General features: G+C 38.2%; 1 protein-coding gene across 2 annotated transcripts; it reads right to left on the bottom strand.

Annotated features, from left to right (window-relative positions):
* Positions 1 to 195: 195 nt before the first annotated feature.
* Positions 196 to 17,822, bottom strand: pacsin2 (protein kinase C and casein kinase substrate in neurons 2). Of its 2 annotated transcripts, XM_067490133.1 has the most exons (11): positions 17,679 to 17,822; positions 10,328 to 10,419; positions 9,972 to 10,128; positions 9,578 to 9,813; positions 7,937 to 8,092; positions 7,576 to 7,751; positions 7,365 to 7,485; positions 6,313 to 6,443; positions 3,248 to 3,388; positions 2,056 to 2,237; positions 196 to 1,950 (listed from the first exon to the last, which is right to left on the bottom strand). In XM_067490133.1, the coding sequence occupies exons 2-11, from the start codon at positions 10,382 to 10,384 to the stop codon at positions 1,838 to 1,840; spliced, it is 1,470 nt and encodes a 489-aa protein (XP_067346234.1). In that variant the 5' UTR covers positions 10,385 to 10,419; positions 17,679 to 17,822; the 3' UTR covers positions 196 to 1,837. The 2 variants fall into 2 exon arrangements, with proteins under 2 accessions (XP_067346234.1, XP_067346235.1); XM_067490134.1 differs by lacking the exon at positions 3,248 to 3,388.
* Between the last annotated feature and the right edge of the window lie 190 nt (positions 17,823 to 18,012).

The following is an 18,012-nucleotide window of genomic DNA, read 5'->3' as shown; positions in this document are numbered from 1 at the left end:
TTTTAGGTTTAAGATTTAAATCAGGTTAGTACAGCATATATACGTATATTGTTGTTTACATATACTGACATTGACATCACAGGGTCACCCAGACTCGCTGGGACTGTAGGGAATCATTTATATTCAATCAACATATTCAATTTAAAGATGAATGAAAACATAATTTAAACTCAAGAAATCTTACTCAAAGCAAAAAACGTTTTTCAATAAATTGATTTATTATGTTGTGGGACAACATTTACAAACCTTATTGTGCAAGTTCTGCTGTTGCTGCGCTTTGGCGACAGCATGCCCTGAAAACATGGTGAAACATTCTTCTTTCTCACTACTGTTGAAGAAAAACTATCTTCCTCTGGAACTGCAGTTGAAAGCATCAAATAGCATTTTCAGTGATTTTACTTGGCAGTTAGTAAGTTTTTAAGTGAAAATCCTGTAATTTATCTCTGGAAAAATATGCAAGGCAACAAAATACTTGTTGATCAAAATATATAATTAGGTTGTGGAATCAGGCACATCAACTCATGTCATAGATCCTAACAGGAAATTAACAATTATTCACAGATTATTTGATATTTAAATCAAGGAATATGGCCTTCTGTAAATCATATTTACAAATAAAACAAAGTAATAGATTCAAAGGATTTTTTAAAACATTGAATTAATGTACAAACAGATTCCCAGTCACAGCATTCTAACAAGAGTGGATCAAAAGCACGTGTGGCTTCATAAATTAACAATGATCAGTTTTTAAACTACATGTCTGAACTTTGAAGCTTAATTTGTTCTAATGTGCTGAATCCAGGCTATGTACATGAATGTATGTAATACCATACTCAGCTGTGGTTTTATTGCTAAGACCAACACTAAAATATTCTCCCATACAGTTCTGTTTGATAAGAGAGAACTAAAATATTCAAGTGAGATAAATGTTTGTGAAAATATTTCAGTGTTGCATAAAAAAAAAACATGGTAGTACAAATATAGGAAAGTATAGATGTATGTGAAAAGCCAGGAGAGTTGTTTAGTAAGTTAATGGGTCAATGGTTACTAACACAACAAACCAATATCAGCAAAAGTGAACAATCATTAAGTGAGGACATACAATCAATGAATATACATTCAATTACAGTGACAAGAAGAGTCCATTCCCACTGTGAACTAATTAAAGACCATTGTCAAAATAAGGCTCTTTACCATTCATTATAAAGAAAAAAATTAAAATAAACACATTTATGAACTGAATGGAAGAACAAAACCCTGAAAGGAATGACAAAACAAGGCAAGCACTACTATAAAATCAAATTAAATATGATACAACCTTGACATAAGGGCCCATTTTACAGAAAAGGTTAAACATTTATGGACCGGATTCTAACAGGCAGAACTAGTTATTATGGTTGTTAAAAGGTTCATCTCCCTAATCAGTACATACGGTAGTAGGCTATATGTAACATAACAAGATGATTTGTCAGACTCATCCCAGTGTATAGATTAAACAATAAACAAATTCACAGGTTTATGGAATTTTATGTATACTTGAAAAGCTAAATTTGTAACAGCATACACAGGATTCTAAGTAACATATTTAAACTGACAGCAATTATTCTCAGACTTTTCTTCAATCATCTGAAAATGTGGTTAATTTTCCCATATGCACTTAGTTTCTACAAACGTCAAAGTAAAACATCACAAGTGGTCCTTTAACATTTAGCCACGTCTCTCATCTCCCATTCCAGTCCAGTCTTCAACAGGGAGAAAAGTATTAAAAATAAGGCAGAACCTTGATGTTTTCTGCTACACTGTCACTTCTCAACACTCCACTCTTAACTATAAATCATTACTGTATGTCTTCCACATAGTTAGCAGGATAGAGACCAGTTTGTCCATCCTTAAGGCGACCTTTGCACCAACCCTGATCATCTTCCTCACCAATTTTGGTAAACTCCTCTCCTACAAAAAACAAAAACAATAAAAAACATGAAATAAGAATAATCTTTTTTTTTTCCTTCTGGCATTAGAATTTTTCTGAGTCTCTACTCCATTTTTGCAACATACCTGCTTTGAAGCTCAGCTCATCCTGCTCCTGTCCTTCATAGTCATAGAGGGCTTTAACAGGTACAGATATGACCAGAGAAGTTGGCTCATCTTCAAATGGATTCCCATCGCCGTTGGTGGAAAAAGGGTTACCACTTGAATCTTCGTCTGACCAGTCTGCAGTCTTCTCCATACTGCCAACACTGGATACACAGACAAAACAGATGCTTAGACAATGTATTTGTTCATGTTTAATTTAGGACCATACACACCATTGGGACAATCCAGCATGCCAGGCGTTAAGCACAAACAGAAATTCAAAGTGAGAAAAGTGAGAAAAATAATCAAGTGTAGTCAAAACAGTCACAAAAAGCCCAAAAGCATTTTCAAATCCACTTTGCAATGTGTCCTGCAAACATCCTAGTTTAAGATTTAAATGAGTGTAAAACGTGCTTTTGCATGGCATCAGTGGTAAGAGGCAAGCATTTTGTTCAGGCAGAATGACATGATTTAAAAGATGCTTGGATGCCACTTTAAAATCAAGAGCTTCAAGTGAAAGTGCACATGATGCTAAGGTCAGGTAAAGACACAAAACAAAACAAGGTGAGAACATGTCAAAAAGAACAAAACCCAAACACTGACTAAAAAGCAGAACAAATGATTGTTGTGAATGCATGATTAGAGCTTAAACTCAATGGCCAACAGAGGGAGCCACCTAAACACCAGAGAACTCCACTCTAGACACAAGGCTGAAAAACAATAAATGCACAGCAGCACACACACGAAAGATTTACAGTCAGACCTGTTCCAATATAGACATTTACTGCAATGAGCAAATATTTGACTTATTTTACACCAACAAAATTGCAGCATATGTTTTGCCCAAAGGTTGAATTCACATTAATATGTCAATATTCAGATCTGACCATAAGACTGAAACAGTTTGGATTTCTCCCAGCAGAGGCATACTTCCCCATGCCCATAACACATGTAACGTTCTGCAAGACATTGCACTGTTAGAACTGAAGGACAGACACACTGGCTCTGTGTGCAACACCATCCCAGTGTCCATGCAAAGCAACACAACAACCTGTCACCTGAAGGAGGAGAGGAAAGAAGGGAGCAAAGTAATTAGGCAAACATAAGGACAAGAGATGAGGCATGAACAGCGATCCATGAAGGGAAAAAAAAAAGCTTTTGTCCTGTCACCAACGTTTTTATTTCCTCTTTTTTCACACTGATGTGGTTGACTGTGGTCTGCCGCTCCTCTGCCATTTCCTCCTCCTCCTCCTCCTCCTCATCATCTTCAAATGGATTTGAGCCCACTGGTGCTGTTATAGTGGGTACAGTGAGGCTGACAACATGGGACACAGTGAGAAATGGGTTGTTGACATGAACACACACACATAAATCAACCACCTGTGATCTCCATGACCAGTGGACCGAGTCAGTGAACGTCAAAGCAACGCAAGTGTTATTCTGAGCAATTTTAACAGGGATATATGGTGACGCAACAGATGTATATGTAGTATGGGGACATTCCATCAGTTGAATTGTTCCACTCATCATTACTAAACCCTGCCCCATATAACTATTGCCCACTCATACTTAGCAAATGTAAAGAAGCAGGGCAGCTCTGTTAAGCTTAAAATTTCACCACACTGCTGTTAAGTGTGGTAAGGTGGCAGTGTGAATATTTAAAGGATATAAATGGTGAATTTCATTTCAGCATCTTCTACACAGATTGGATGCTGACTTTTTGCCTAGGACTTTAGTCTTAGTGTTTTAGCCCACCACTTAAGATCAGTTTAAACATTTTAAAATGAGTTTTTACCAAACTGATGGGGAAACTTAAATCTGTCTGTGACAGTCAGCAAAAAACTGTGGTGATCAGGAAAATATTGAAAGCCTGCTTTTGTCTCTCCTGTCTGAAATGAAGAAACCATACTTTCAAAAAATTGCCAGTAATGAGGAAGTAAATATGGTAATTATGTATAATAAGAGAAATATTAAGAAGGTATTGTTTGGTGTGTAAACACAGAACAGACAAGATGACTTATTCTGTACTTTCACGCCTGCACTTAACCCAACAGACTTTGCACCTCATTGATATAAAGTTATAAAAACTTTGCAAAGCTACTTCCTGTGTAAAATAGAAAACATTTTTCAGCTCTGGGCTATAGAGATGCAAAACATACAACTGTTATTTTCACAGTCAAGGAACTAAATTGGGATTTGACTCATATCAGAGGAAACAACGTTTCTACCACTTGTTTACAGAATTACTGGACCATGAACAGCAGTAGCTATCAGTTGGCCCTTGAGTATGTGAAGAAATAGGAATGGCTTTGTTTGAACAGTCATGCCATGCTGTCTAACTTGAGCCTGAGCAGTTATTAAATTGCTCTAGTGGGAGTTTGTATGGTTTCAACACACAAACCTGACCTCAAGCTTGATTTTTAAAGAGCTTTATTACTGATCCTGTGGATGTTAAAACCATATTCATTCAAGCTTCAGATTTCAAATGACAGAGAGACCAAAAGGGGCAGAGTCAAGAGACTACCGATACTACAATTACATCAATCACCAACCTTCACTTTGTTATGTGTTGTTTGACCTCAAGTCACAGCTATGTGACTACAGAGAAAGACAAAAGTTTAGTTTTACATTTACTTTTTCCACCACCATGCACATGCAGACAAGACTAGTTTCCATTCAGCTGTTTTTGGGTACATTTTCAATTTGCATATGAAGGTGCAAATACAAGCAAAGTAAAGCAAATATTAGCAAAATGCAGTGCAATGGCATAAGTGACACCGATCACGTTGACATTAACATTCACTGAAAAGCAAAAACTACAGATGAAAGCAGATCTGCCTGTTCCTCAAATGAATAACTAATTAATGAAATTTTATTTTATTGGTGCCAAATCATTAGTTAACCTACCATTCTTTTCTAGAAATCTGCATTAATTTACACTTGTTTTAGCATTTTTGTCAAACTGTGCAACATTGGGATGGCATTGGACCACACTGTTCAACCCAATTTTGACACGAAATGACAGGACAACAATGTGCTATGTAAATACTGGCTGAGGGAGCAGTGTAGCAGATGATTCTCCTGAGTTCAGAAGGCAAATAGTTTCCATGCCTAACATTCCCTTTGTTGACTCCTCTACACCCTTCTCTAGTGCTCTCATGATTTCTGTATCACTATGGGATCAATATAGTTCTTTGAATCTTGAATACACAGCAGCTTCAGTGTCTGGATAAGAGCAGACAACATGTGTTAAAAAAATTCAATTAATGGGAACTCATCACCAAGTTGCAAAGGAATGTGAAGTGTTAAGGCAAAGTGTTTTTAACACACTGCTGAGAAACGAGATAGGAATGGAGATAAAATACAGATTACAAATTCATCTCTGTGCAATGACTGTATGATGTGAAATGTTATTCAGCTGTTTGCTGCTGTTTTCAATAACTACTCTTATGTCCTTGGCCCTGTTGCCACAACACCGTAGATTTCTCTGCAGGAACAATCCTCTTATGTCAACTCAAAAGGATTACAACATGTTATTATAAAACTGCCAATCAAATGTTGAGCAGCTTTAAATCCCCAAGAAGTTAAAGTTTATTATATTATTAGACATTGTTAAGCCGAACCTAAAGCTTAAACCTACCACACTTGACAAGTTGATTACTGGAAGACAACCAGGTTTTTAAGCACAAATTTTGCCTAAATATAAATTTACTGAACAGTACATTTTCCCTTGATGGACTAAGAAACTGTATTCAATTATACAAAAACATTGGAAGTCTTTAGTATATGTAAAAAAATAAGAAATCCAAAGCAGGTGTTTGAAAAACCCAAAAACAGTCATTCAGGCTTCTTTGAATCTTCCAGTACTAATTTGCTGCTATTAAACTCTGAGTAATATTTTCACATTACTTTTGGCGCACTTTCAGCTATGTACCAGCAGACTCTAGTCTCTAGGAAATGACTTCTTTCCCAACAAACGGCAGCAAAATGTTTACTGTTGCTATGGAAACATCGCTACAACTAGACGTCACTCCCAGAGCCTCCATTATCCGTCAATATCTTACAAGGATTCTGTAGGAGGAAAACACTGTGTGCAGTGCCCAGGATTTTCTCAGATGTAGAGTATTTGCATAAGAAGAAAAGTGAGTATGCTTGTGTGTTTGTGCACTCTGAGGACAGAGGCTCAGTTTTCTCTATATATTTATATAAAAGTGAGTCAGTGAGTGATCAGATATGTACCTGCTGCTGGTCTTGGCAGGCTGGACAGGCTGGTCTAACCCCGTTTGACTAATGCCTGTCAGTGTGACTCCCTCTGGTGGTTTCTTCTTTTCTCTTCTGCTGAGTGTTCGGTTCAGGTCTACGGACCAGTCCTGTAAGACACAAGCAGACATGCTTTACCTATGACTGTGCCATTTGGGGTTCCATGTAGTTCAAAACATGCCTTTACACCTAGTAGTGTGAGGACATGCTCAAGGCCTGTGAATATAATTCAAAATCAGCAAAACCAAAGAGAGGGGGGTGAGACAGAGATGGTCCAATCCCAAAGACACATCATTATACTCAAGGCCATCTTTTTTGTTTATGAGTACAGTTAAAAAAACGTTGCTAATTTTATTCCCACAAGACTCAACTAGTTTCGTTTCCAGCCCTATTTTGGTGAACCCATTGGTGAACTAATTGAAAGGAAAAAGGAACAGTGGTGAATATATCTCAAACACTGTAGTAAAGAAATTCTACTAAATTCAAGAGGGACAGGCCTGTGGACAGCATATTGTGTCAGCACCATATAAACACTTTTCTTAATTTGACCGCATGACAAAAACAGAACTAAGTCAAATACACAAACAAATTAAAGATGTAAATGTGTTAAAAGTGTTGTTAGCAGTGAGAAAAAGATTTGTGACACAACAGCCATGCATCAGAGCTCACTGCAGTGGACCTTCTCTTAAAGGAGTAAGTACACATTTTAGAGTATGGATTAATACAATTTTCCGTCTTTCCTGTCCTGACTAGTGGCTTTCACAGTTAGGTCTAAGAGAGCACCAATGGTCTTTAAGAGAAAATGCTTTCCTGTCCTATAAATAAGATCATTAATTCATTCTTAAGTACTCTACTAATAATATAGGTCTTTATGTCAGTAACAACAATATCGATAATCTTTGATAAAAAGGAAAATGATCATAACCTAATGTGTGTCTGTTTGTGGGTCTTTGGAAGGAAAACATGTTGCAAACCTTTGCAGACCCTTCCTCTAATTTTTATATAGTTATTCCAAATGTAGACTATACTACCTCAAACTGGGGCCAGTTCATTGGCATGCCAGGGCCGTGACTGGACCTGAACCATTTCAGGTCCTCTTCAGCATCAGTAGCAGAAATTGTGTCTTCCAGCGTGTGGTAGACTGTCTGGAATCTATGAAGACAATACAAGATATACATTAGGTTTTTAGCGATTCATGAAATCTCTGACTGATGAGTTTTTGGACAATGTGATTTGTGTTACCTGTGATTAGCTGAGAGGTCTAGATGTTCCTTTACCTCCAGCAACAGCTCTTTGAAAAAGCAAATGCGTTTGTCCTCAAACTGCTGCCACTGGTCAAACACCTGCTCCATGTTCTCAATGTACTGAGGGTTCAACTTGTTAAGCTCTTCGAGGGATTTCTCATAGCGTTCCTTTGTCTAGAAAGAAAAGAAGAATAAAAGAACAATCAAAACACATTAAAAACAAGAATTTACATTGTCATAACAGACCTACATACCTAGAAAGTGATCTTGGTAGATTCTAAATTGCACATACATTATCAGGGATGGAACAGAGGATCATTTTACTACAGTGCCTCATGTGACTGCACTGAAAGCCCTACCTTCTGCACCTCCTGCTGACACTTCTCCACCTTCTCCTGGAGCTTCTTCTGGGCTTCAGGGTTGTTGTTGCTCTCCAGTTTGCTGTTGGTCTCCCTGCTTGCTGCTAGTTTCTCTTCTTTGCAAGCAGCATGGTAAGTTTTCTTCATTGTCTCCATCTGTGGAATCCATTGATCATCATCATCATTAATAAACTAAGATGCAGAAAAAAGCCATGTGCCTAAAAGCATGAGTCTATGTGTTATTTCGACATTCATTACCACCAATTTCCTACTCTGACAAACAATGGATGTTGGAATGAATGAATTACCTGGATGACACTTCCTATAATAACCAACTAATATCAGGGTCTCAAAATGGTAACACTAGTGCCTGAAAAGGTTTTATGGCAAGAGGATCAATCACTACTGTCACTTTATATATTTAAAAATCCAACAGATATGAAATGAGGAAGCAAACATATCCAGCCTGGTTCTATTTGAATACGGTCATTGGCAGTGGACAGTGTTTCCTGGGCTAACATCAGGGCTGCCAAATTATTTGGTAAAAATCACACTTCTCAAACATATCCAGACCAACAGCCTGTCCTTTTGTCAAGTTTGACATAACAGGCAATAATGTATCTCTCCATCTGTGTAAGTGCAAAACAAAATGTCTGTCCACCAAAACATGATGGCTCTATACTTTTGTGAGTTAAACAGTGCATCCAGTCTTAAATGCATGTATGTGTCTATCATTGATACACTACCCACATAGGCTAATCAGTTTCTAGACCAGTTAATTAACCTTATTTCCTCCCTGTCCTCCACCATTTGTCCCTGTCTGTCTTTTCAATCAATAAATCACTATGGCTACAAAACTGTATTGTTCTGCACCCACTCATCTTTACCATCCCACCATTACATCTTTATAGATTTGACTTTATTCTGTAAAGTCCCTTGAGATTACTTTTTGTGAATTGGTGATTTATAAATAAAGTTGAATTTGAAAAAAACAAAAACCCAACAACAACCAACAACTCAATGACAGGGCCAGGATGTCTCCCCCCTCCTGTGACATGGTGAAAAGGAGAGTGAATGTTGCAAAATGTTCAGTGGCATTGAACACAAATACATTTGCATGAGAACACTCCAATACACATGCACAGAAACGGAAAGGAATGCTAGTACAGCCAAGCAAACAAGCTGCTGCATAAAAATAGTGGTGGAAAATACATTGACCTGATTTGAACCAAGATGTGCTGGTCTCCATGCAAACCCTCACTGTTTCCATCCCTTGTACTGACAATCAAAGTCTAGCAGGATAACTTCCTGCCACCTAAGCATACTTTGGCTAGTGTTTGCTTCTTATCCATGATCAACACTAGGAAGATGATTTTGTGCTTCAGCTTTCTTGATTAGTAAGCAGGTAGGCACAATGAGAAAACAAAGGTGAGTCAGTAATATGTAATCATGTGAACTCATGGGTAAAATCAATACTGCAATCAGTGTGTTGGAAAATGACTTGCTTGTAGTAGCAGCTTGGACGATTATAGCTTAAAATACAGTTGATGAAAAATACTTGCTACATTCAACATTACTCCTAAACTACACAAAACGTTACTTAAGTATCGGATGAGTTCACTGAAAGTGTAAAATACACACCTCTTTGAGTTTCTTGGCCCAGGGTTTCTGAGCCTTGCGGAAACCGTCTTCAGCCTCTTTAGTCTCTTTAAAGCCTCCGATCATCTGTTTATGGTATGAATCTCTCTGCCAATTCTTCAGCTTCTCGTAGTCTTCTCCCATCAGTGCTGCTCTCACCTCCATGTGGAGCTCGCTCACCTTCTCTGCCTCTGTGCAGAGCGCAGACCACGCCCGCTCCAACGAACCATACTGAGGACCTGAGGCAGAGGTTATTTACAAAAGTCAATAATAAAAATGCAATAATTCATTGAGAGATTGTGGATAAACAGATGCATTTTCCTTCTTATGCAAACAAATTAATGCCATTTAAGATATATCCAATTCAATGTAAAGCATGCATTTATTTTATGCGTACCTTTTTCTATGAGTTGCCGCCAGCGTTTGCCCCATTCTGTGAGTTGCTGTCCGTAGGCCTTTTCAATACGCGCCCGCTCATGAAGACAATTCATGAGATCGTTACAGAGCCGATTGCCATCGTCTACCCGTTTAACTGTTCGCTTGTAGTTACCAATCTGAGAACAAGCAACAGAAAAGGGAGAGAATGGTTATGAAGTTGGTGGTAAAGTTATGAGGGTCGCTCAGTATATGCTATATAATTTTACCGTTTGGGGCTGAGATGTAAATATTGTCTGAACAATGCAGAGGTTATGGAAACAAAAGCAAAGAGACTGAATGAAAAAGCAGGTGGAGGAAAGTAATTTAGTGACTCACCTCCCAGAAACTATCACTGGAGACATCGTTCATGGAGTCTTCGTAGGAGCCTGACATTGCTGCTGCCCTAAGTTACACTCAGTGTGTAGGGCCTAGAAGGAACACAAACAACATTTTTAGGACAGTTTATTGAAAGAATAATTTTTACAACATTGCATAACTAATATCTTTATCTTTCTGTCTATTGAGGGGAATCTTCTCAAAAACACCATGATATACACTGACATTCAAGGTATTATATATGCACAGTGAAAAAGAAGGGAAACATTTGATGCAGTCTGTTACAAACAGTCTCACTTCTCTTCATATGTACTATGAAACCAACAATTAGAAAAACACAAGATCATTTCTCAGAGATTACAGCCATTGCTTAAAGAGAAGGATAAATATTGCAAATGGAAAAGATTACAGTGAAACTGTAAGAAATAAAAAGGGGGTGAAAGTGTGTAACCTGGTTTGAAAATGTGGGCAGCTCACAAGCCTCAACACACAACAAACTCAAACCATAGTGGTTGCTGGTAGCTCAAAGAGTCTCACATTATGCGTGCGTGCGTGTGTGTGTGTGTGTGTGTGTGTGTGTGTGTGTGTGTGTGTGTGTGTGTGTGTGTGTGTGTGTGTGTGTGTGTGTGTGTGTGTGTGTGTGTGTGTGTGTGTGTGTGTGTGTGTGTGTGTGTGTGTGTGTGTGTGTGTGTGTGTGTGTGTGTGTGTGTGTGTGTGTGTGTGTGTGTGTGTGTGTGTGAGAGAGAGAGATTCAAAAAGAAAGAAAAAGAAACTCAGAAGCACGCAGTGGGTAGCTTCCGCTTCCTTCCTTGACAGACAGTCCTCTGTTACCCCCCTAACAAATATATTCAGCTTGTGGTTACATCCAGCTGAGACAGACTGCAGCTAACACCTACCATAAGATTGCAAATGCTTCTCAATTCGCTACTCAAGATCAGATTTATTTTTCAGTTTGAGTTAAACTGCTTCTGAGAAAATTTCCACCACTAGTAAAAATGGAAAAGATAGTCTTTACTATTAAGTACAGAGAGATTTAATCCGTAACAACAACAATTAAATAGTGGCAGACATGTCATTTTTCACAAATTACTGCTGAAAAATCCCTTTTTGTGAGTCAACTGTGTTAAAACATATAGAAGAGTATTATTAGTTACTTCTGAATCAACAGTGAGCATTGAAAGCTGTGAAATCATGTTAGGAGTACTTTATAGAAATGTTTCTAAATATTGGCATAAAGGCAATTTTCAAGACTCCACATATGGGGTATTGGGTATTGGACATGCTGATTACATGTGTTTTAATCTCATCCTTGACAATGATTGACAAAATGACAAGGTGTGGTGAGATTGGTGTGTGCAACGAAGATGAATTTATAGCATGTTTGGAAATAAAGTCTTAACAATAAAATGAAAAACACAATATTAATATTTTAATGGCAGAGTTGAGTACATTAGGACACTTGGTTATAAGCATTCAAGCTTTCTGAAATCCTGGCTACATGACTGAGCTATCCTCAATACAATCCTCTGGACTGAGGATAGTATTGTTTTCACTTTTAGCTGAAGGCACAAATGAACAATTCTCTCTTTAATTTCGTTTGTAGTTAAAAGTCAGGTCAGTCGCACAGCTGCACACATGCATGCACGCACACACACACATCTCTCTCTCTCTCTATATATATATACACAGGGCAAGAATACAAAATGCTCTGTTGCCCCAAGCACTCAAAAGCAATTATGTTAACCCTCTGTGTGGGTTGCCTTATAATCAAAGAGACAAGCAATCACAATGATCACTGATTGGATTGTGTGGTCATGGTAGAGAGGATAGGAGCTCATGTCTGAAAATCACACATTGAGATAAGCGTTGCCCCCAGCTGTCCACATTCTTTATTCACGAATCCCAGCTGCAAAACAGTTGGGGACACATGAAACGAGCCATAAATATCTACTCCAAACATGGCAACAAGTCTTCTGATATCCAACACAGCTACGGAAAACCTCAACTGACGCCACAGCTGCATGAACTCATGTACTGTACATGTACTACTTTAGTAATATACAAGTTCCTCTTTTGAAACACAATAAGGAAAAGTTGAGACAGACGTATGTAACACTACACAATACATTTCATCATATAAAGTACCTTTATTTAAATTTATGCAATAAATAGTCTAATGTTGTTGTAGTTACACACTTAAATATTTTGAAAATTATTAATGTGGTAATGTATTTATCGCAACTAAATGTTAAACATGCCTGTAAAACAAGAAATAAAAAAACCCATACAAACATTATCAAGAAAATCCAGTTGTTTCATTCTTCTCCTCTCATATCACATCATACCACGTAACATAGTGACCAACCTCTGCATCAAGATGCCCTTGGTCCTAAAATGGTTTTCTTATCAAGTGCTTATAGGCTAGATTTGAAATTAGTACACATGAATGGAAAATAACCTCGCATGGCAAAAAAAAAAAAAAAAAAAAAAACCCAAAAAATCTTAAAGCACAGCAACGCATATGGGATTCCTTCATCACAAAATATCTTTTCCCAGAACTGAGGTAATCAACAGCAAGCAGGAACAAATATCTGCACAGCCTTGGCTGCATAGGACAGGGGGACTATTTTAAACAACTGAACACAGCTTGACCCAGAACTGTAAACAATGCTGATGACTATGCCAAGGACTGAAGTCCAGTCAGTCAGTCTCTCTGCAGGAGAATGCTGGAAAATTCAACACTGTGTGCTGCAATGAACAAAAACCACATATTTGAGCACAGAATAATGATTGTTTAACTTATAATAATAATAATGATAATATTAATAAACTACCCTTTGCAGTGATATTTGCCTAAAAAATGTGTGGCATTCTACTTATCAGTTCTTGCAGATGTTCAGATGCAAATGCTTCCCAGGCCTTCTGCAATACCTCCACAAGCCCTGCTGTGCCTTTATGCTTGATAAGTTTAGTTCTGGTGGAGAGTCTACTTCAACCGGGAACATTGTTAGTGTCCTTGTCTTGCTCAAGAATGAAGTTATCCCCAATCAGGAACACCTCTTCCATGCGGAGTGGTATCTGTTCTGATCTTCTGTGCCCACTCTACCTTTGCCAAAGCATCACCACATCATCAGGTTTCCCCCTCAATGGTTCGATGATGGTGTCAGGCAGGCATATCTCATCAAAATTTGTGTTTGGAAATTTTTTGTTCTAAATTACACTGAAAATGTCAGGTTACTAGCCCTATGGGGGACGTAATGAAAAGTCATTATTGGTTTACTGAACATGAACATATTTTATGATTTTTTTAACACCTGGGTGGAACAATTGTTATAAATTTTTTGTGTGTTTTGTGATCCTTTTACAAAGTTTTACATAAAATGATAATAGAAATAATAAAACTCTAGTTGTTTCCAAACGTTTTCTTGGCAGTGTATATAATTAAAGAATCTTTCTTTCCAACAAACGCACGATTTCATCAAGGCTGTAGAAACATGCCTCAGTCTTAGATTACAGGCTTAGAGATTACATAATCAAACAACAATGATATCCACTCACAGCTGATAAGCAAATATACTGTGCATGCTGGAACTTGGTTGGTGACAACATCATCAAGATACAAGTGAACAAATGCATTCCTCAACATTACCATAGCTAAAGTGAGAACTGTGCCAGGTTCAGCCCATTGCCACACTGTCTAACCCATTCTACATACACACACACACACACACACCCCTATTATAGTTTGCAGAAGATCTCTGAAGTTTGTTGATTTGTGAATGAGTCAAACAGCAGCACCAAGCTAAAGGGAGACGAGAGGCAGACTGTTAGACAGCAATAGCGAGACATGTCCATGTATTTTATTAAAAGCACATACACTATGCTACTGTAAGTGAGAAGGCCTGAGTCATGTCTAAGAAATAGACATAAGATTCTTGTGATCTTGACAAATGTTGGTTGGAAAGAAGTGGTGTTAATATTGGGTGTATTCTTTCCCACAAACCACCAGCGTACTGCCCAATTTACACTGGAGGTTGTCCCACACAAAAAAGTGTCATGAATGAAGCTGAGGAGCAGGAAAAACATTGATGAGCACACACACGGCTGACAGGGACGTGCATGCCTGCCCTGAAGTTGTTTATGCAAGTGGAGAAAAATAGAATCAAGTGCCAGCAGACCATCTTGACTGGTACTTTGTCAGAAATAACACACAACACAGTCAGGAAATTGTGTATTTATGACACAAGGCCTAGTTTCTTGCTGAAATAGTAACTCAATTTCTTTTCATTTGCATAAGTACATTGCCAAATTCATTCTGTCCCTACCAGACTCTGTACCTACTGGAGAGGGGAAATGTCTGCAATATGTTGAGTTATCCTGAGGGTTACTGTGTCATATTTCCTCCTAGACGATGCTGACTGACTGTCAATATAAGAAAGTATGAAGAGCTTACATGCTCAGTTCAAATATGAAGGCGTGACCTCCATTGCCAGGATTTTAAATAAAGGTCACTTTCATTTAAGCAAAATCCATCAGTCAGGTGTGTCTACTGCCCACCCAAGCTGAGAGTAGTAGTTTATTCAATTAGTCGATTAAAAGAAAATCTATCTTATACTTTTGTCAGGTTTTGTCTATTAAATGTCATAAAATTGTAAAAGAAAAAAATAAAAAGAAAGAAAGAAGAAAAGCTGATCACATTTTGTCTAATGATTTCATATTTTTAGTGTCCAACACAGGCCAAAGGATAAGCTCAGGGTTATTTAGGCTAGTATAGTCCTAATGGAGAAAACTAATAAATCCTATGAATAGAGAAGCAGCAACTTTAAAAACAGCCAGTTTCGATTGAAAACATGTATTAAACACTTAACTCTTTGTGATAGTTGTAGATTTCTATCAATTAACTGGTTGACCAATCACTGCAGCTAATCAGCAGCAGATGTTGAGTTTTCTGTTGAACAGAAGTTTTGGTAAGGTAAAGTTGTTGTACCTCTTCTATTCTTTACTACTAAGTGCAAATGCTAGTCAATGAGAGAAGAGTATGATTACATTGAAAACAAGCTAAAAAAAGATTTATATTTATATTTGACAATTTCTTTATCACATTAAAACTAGCTGACTAAGGGAGTTTGTGTCTGTTTCCATTTCCTTCTTTTGTTGCATAAAATCCCTGCAATATCTCACAGGAGAGGGCAGCTGAGCTGGTCTATCCCTTCAATATTACAGTTTCACAGCAAGACACTACTAAATCCTGACTGGGCTAGTGTGAGCAAAAATTACATATATTCTCTGCTTCTTTCTCTATTGTGAATCGAAGGTCATATGTTTCCATGGTAATCTTCGGTTTTCATCCAGACTTTCTTCACCTCTGCCCTCCTTCCTCATCGGAGTTCACAGCTATATGGGACTGATGCTCTCACAAAAATACAGCTTCTGAATGTGGAGCCTCTCCATTACAGACTTGTCACTTTTTTCAAGAAGGGCAGACAGCGCTGCATACTACAGTAAAGAGGCTCCAAAGCACTAGACAATGATACTGTTGATCCATCAACACAAGGTCAACTTTGGTCTAAACATAACTGACTAGGCCTCCTGCTAAAAAACTGCTTCCTCCATAGTCAGGGGAAAAACAATGGCATTTGTTCCACACTTTCAGGTATTTTCCAAGGGGCATGCCAACAGCATGGAGAGGAACATAATGGAGGGAAATTCAGTATTACATGACAGGGAAGGGGAGATCCTCACAGTACCAAAAGACTAAATCTGCAGTTTTCCTGTGTACACTGAGAGAAGTGTCTTTCACGACTGATTGATTGGTGATCAAAACTGGATGATAATCTCTTATTTAACCATCAGTTTGGATTTTCTCAATGTAATATTTGTCTGTAAAACAAAACCAAACGAAATTTCTCAGTCCAAAACCTAAATATATTCAATTATCATTATTGAAGACTTAGAATAGCAGCAAACATTTGAGATGTAGGTACCAGTGACTATTTGCCGATCTTGCTTGAAACTTCCTAACATTCAATTAATGGTCTAGTTTCATATTTCTGCAAATGGAGTAACTGATGATCGGACTGCATGCTTCACTTTGATAAAGGACATTTAGCAATTCTGGGGAGTCTGTCCTGTGTCAGAGTTTTTATTAAAAAGCTATTTTCAATGGTTCCTGGATGGGGCAAGTTCATGTTGACTCATACTAACTGGTAACACTAATCACATGTAATTCTACTCAACAGTAGGTCATATCCCTTTAATAACTGTACTTCATGCGTGCTCCAAAAAAGATTCCTCTACATGGGGAGCAGTGGCTTCAGCCTAAATTGGAATACCCAGTCTAAGTTTAGCTTGGTTCTGTGACAAGCAATGCGTTCGCCCCCCCCCAAAAAAACAGGAACCAACAGAACTTTCGCTACTGTTTTACCTTGACAACGTCACTCCTCCCACAAACAGAACCCACACTGGTAAAAACTTCCTTAGTGTCACTAAGTGTGTCTAAATATAAAGTCGCTGCCCAACTGCTATGACTGATCGCTTCCACTGATTCATTAGAACATCTTGAGCACTGACTACTTCCATGCTCACAGGACAAGCCACGATCCAGGTCCCAGGCTTCACGTGATTAGTTACTTCGCGTTCACATGGATCTCACTGTAAAAGGCAACAATATAACAGCGACGGCCATGAGTCGAATGAGCAACGTAACATTCCCCCCTTTAAATACAAGCAAGGTTAAAAAAGGTACAGCACCGGAATGTGGACTGAACACGGCAGCTCAAGCCACGCCGGAAAACACGACATGGACCGGGTTATCTGTACTTGTAAAGCCTGCCCCGCCCTTTATCAGTCCCCGGCAACATAGCGCTGGTCTTTCCCTGCGAAAACCAGACAGCACAGGACCTTTTAATTAACGAACCATCTCGGTTCAAAAACCTACTGTCAGCCACCAACTAGTCCCATTGTTCTAAACCTGGTGGTTCTAGGTCAAGTTTTTTAATATTCTGAAATAATGTTACCCAAGTTAGCGGTCACGTTGCTGCAACCGTGTTATGACAGATAACGTTACACCAAACTTATTAAAACTCCACTTTTAGACCTCGTTCCATGTCAGAAACTGCCACTAATGTAACTACTACTACTTTTACTTAACTAAGTGACCCGTATTTAGGTTGGTACGAGCATTCAAGTACCAACCTCCTACATCGGCAAGTAACAACGCTAGCATTTAGTTAACTTCAACTTAATATTAGCCAAATAGCTCTAACGTTAGCGACTTAGCCACTGCGTCTTTAGTAAAAAAATGAAAAAAAAAGTTTAACTCTGTTAAGCAGAAGTCTCGGTGTTAACTTACCTAAAACTATGGTATTCCTATTGAGAGCTCACAACTATTTGAAGAATTAATAATCTCCTTGGCTCCAATTTACAAATCTTTTCAGCCGTTGTTCTTCGCTGAAGCGGCACCCATCGATCGACAGACTGACACAGTCGTCAGTTAGCGAAGGTATGATTCTACGCATCCGGTCGGGATTTTCACAATAAGGTTGACGTGCAAGGACACCGCGTATAATGTAACCGTGTGTACAAGAGTTGCTAAGTCAGTATGTTCGAAGATGTACAATTCTGAAATACATTTTGAGGTATTTAGACCTAAATTGAATCTTTCTGCTACCTAAAGTTTCTACTCC

This window comes from Channa argus, chromosome 21 (assembly GCF_033026475.1).
Source record: "Channa argus isolate prfri chromosome 21, Channa argus male v1.0, whole genome shotgun sequence".
Lineage (NCBI taxonomy): Eukaryota > Metazoa > Chordata > Actinopteri > Anabantiformes > Channidae > Channa > Channa argus.
Note: the sequence above shows the minus strand (reverse complement) of the source record. Positions and strands in the feature narration are given on the sequence as shown.

Bases quoted from the DNA above. Each gene is read 5' to 3' on its own strand.
- pacsin2 (XM_067490133.1), bottom strand. From the start codon at position 10,384: ATGTCAGGCTCCTACGAAGACTCCATGAACGATGTCTCCAGTGATAGT. The intron at 9,814-9,971 runs GTACGCATAAAA...CCTCTGCCTCAG, and splicing joins GCGGCAACTCATAGAAAAAG to GTCCTCAGTATGGTTCGTTG. The intron at 8,093-9,577 runs GTGTGTATTTTA...TGGATTCCACAG, and splicing joins GGGCCAAGAAACTCAAAGAG to ATGGAGACAATGAAGAAAAC.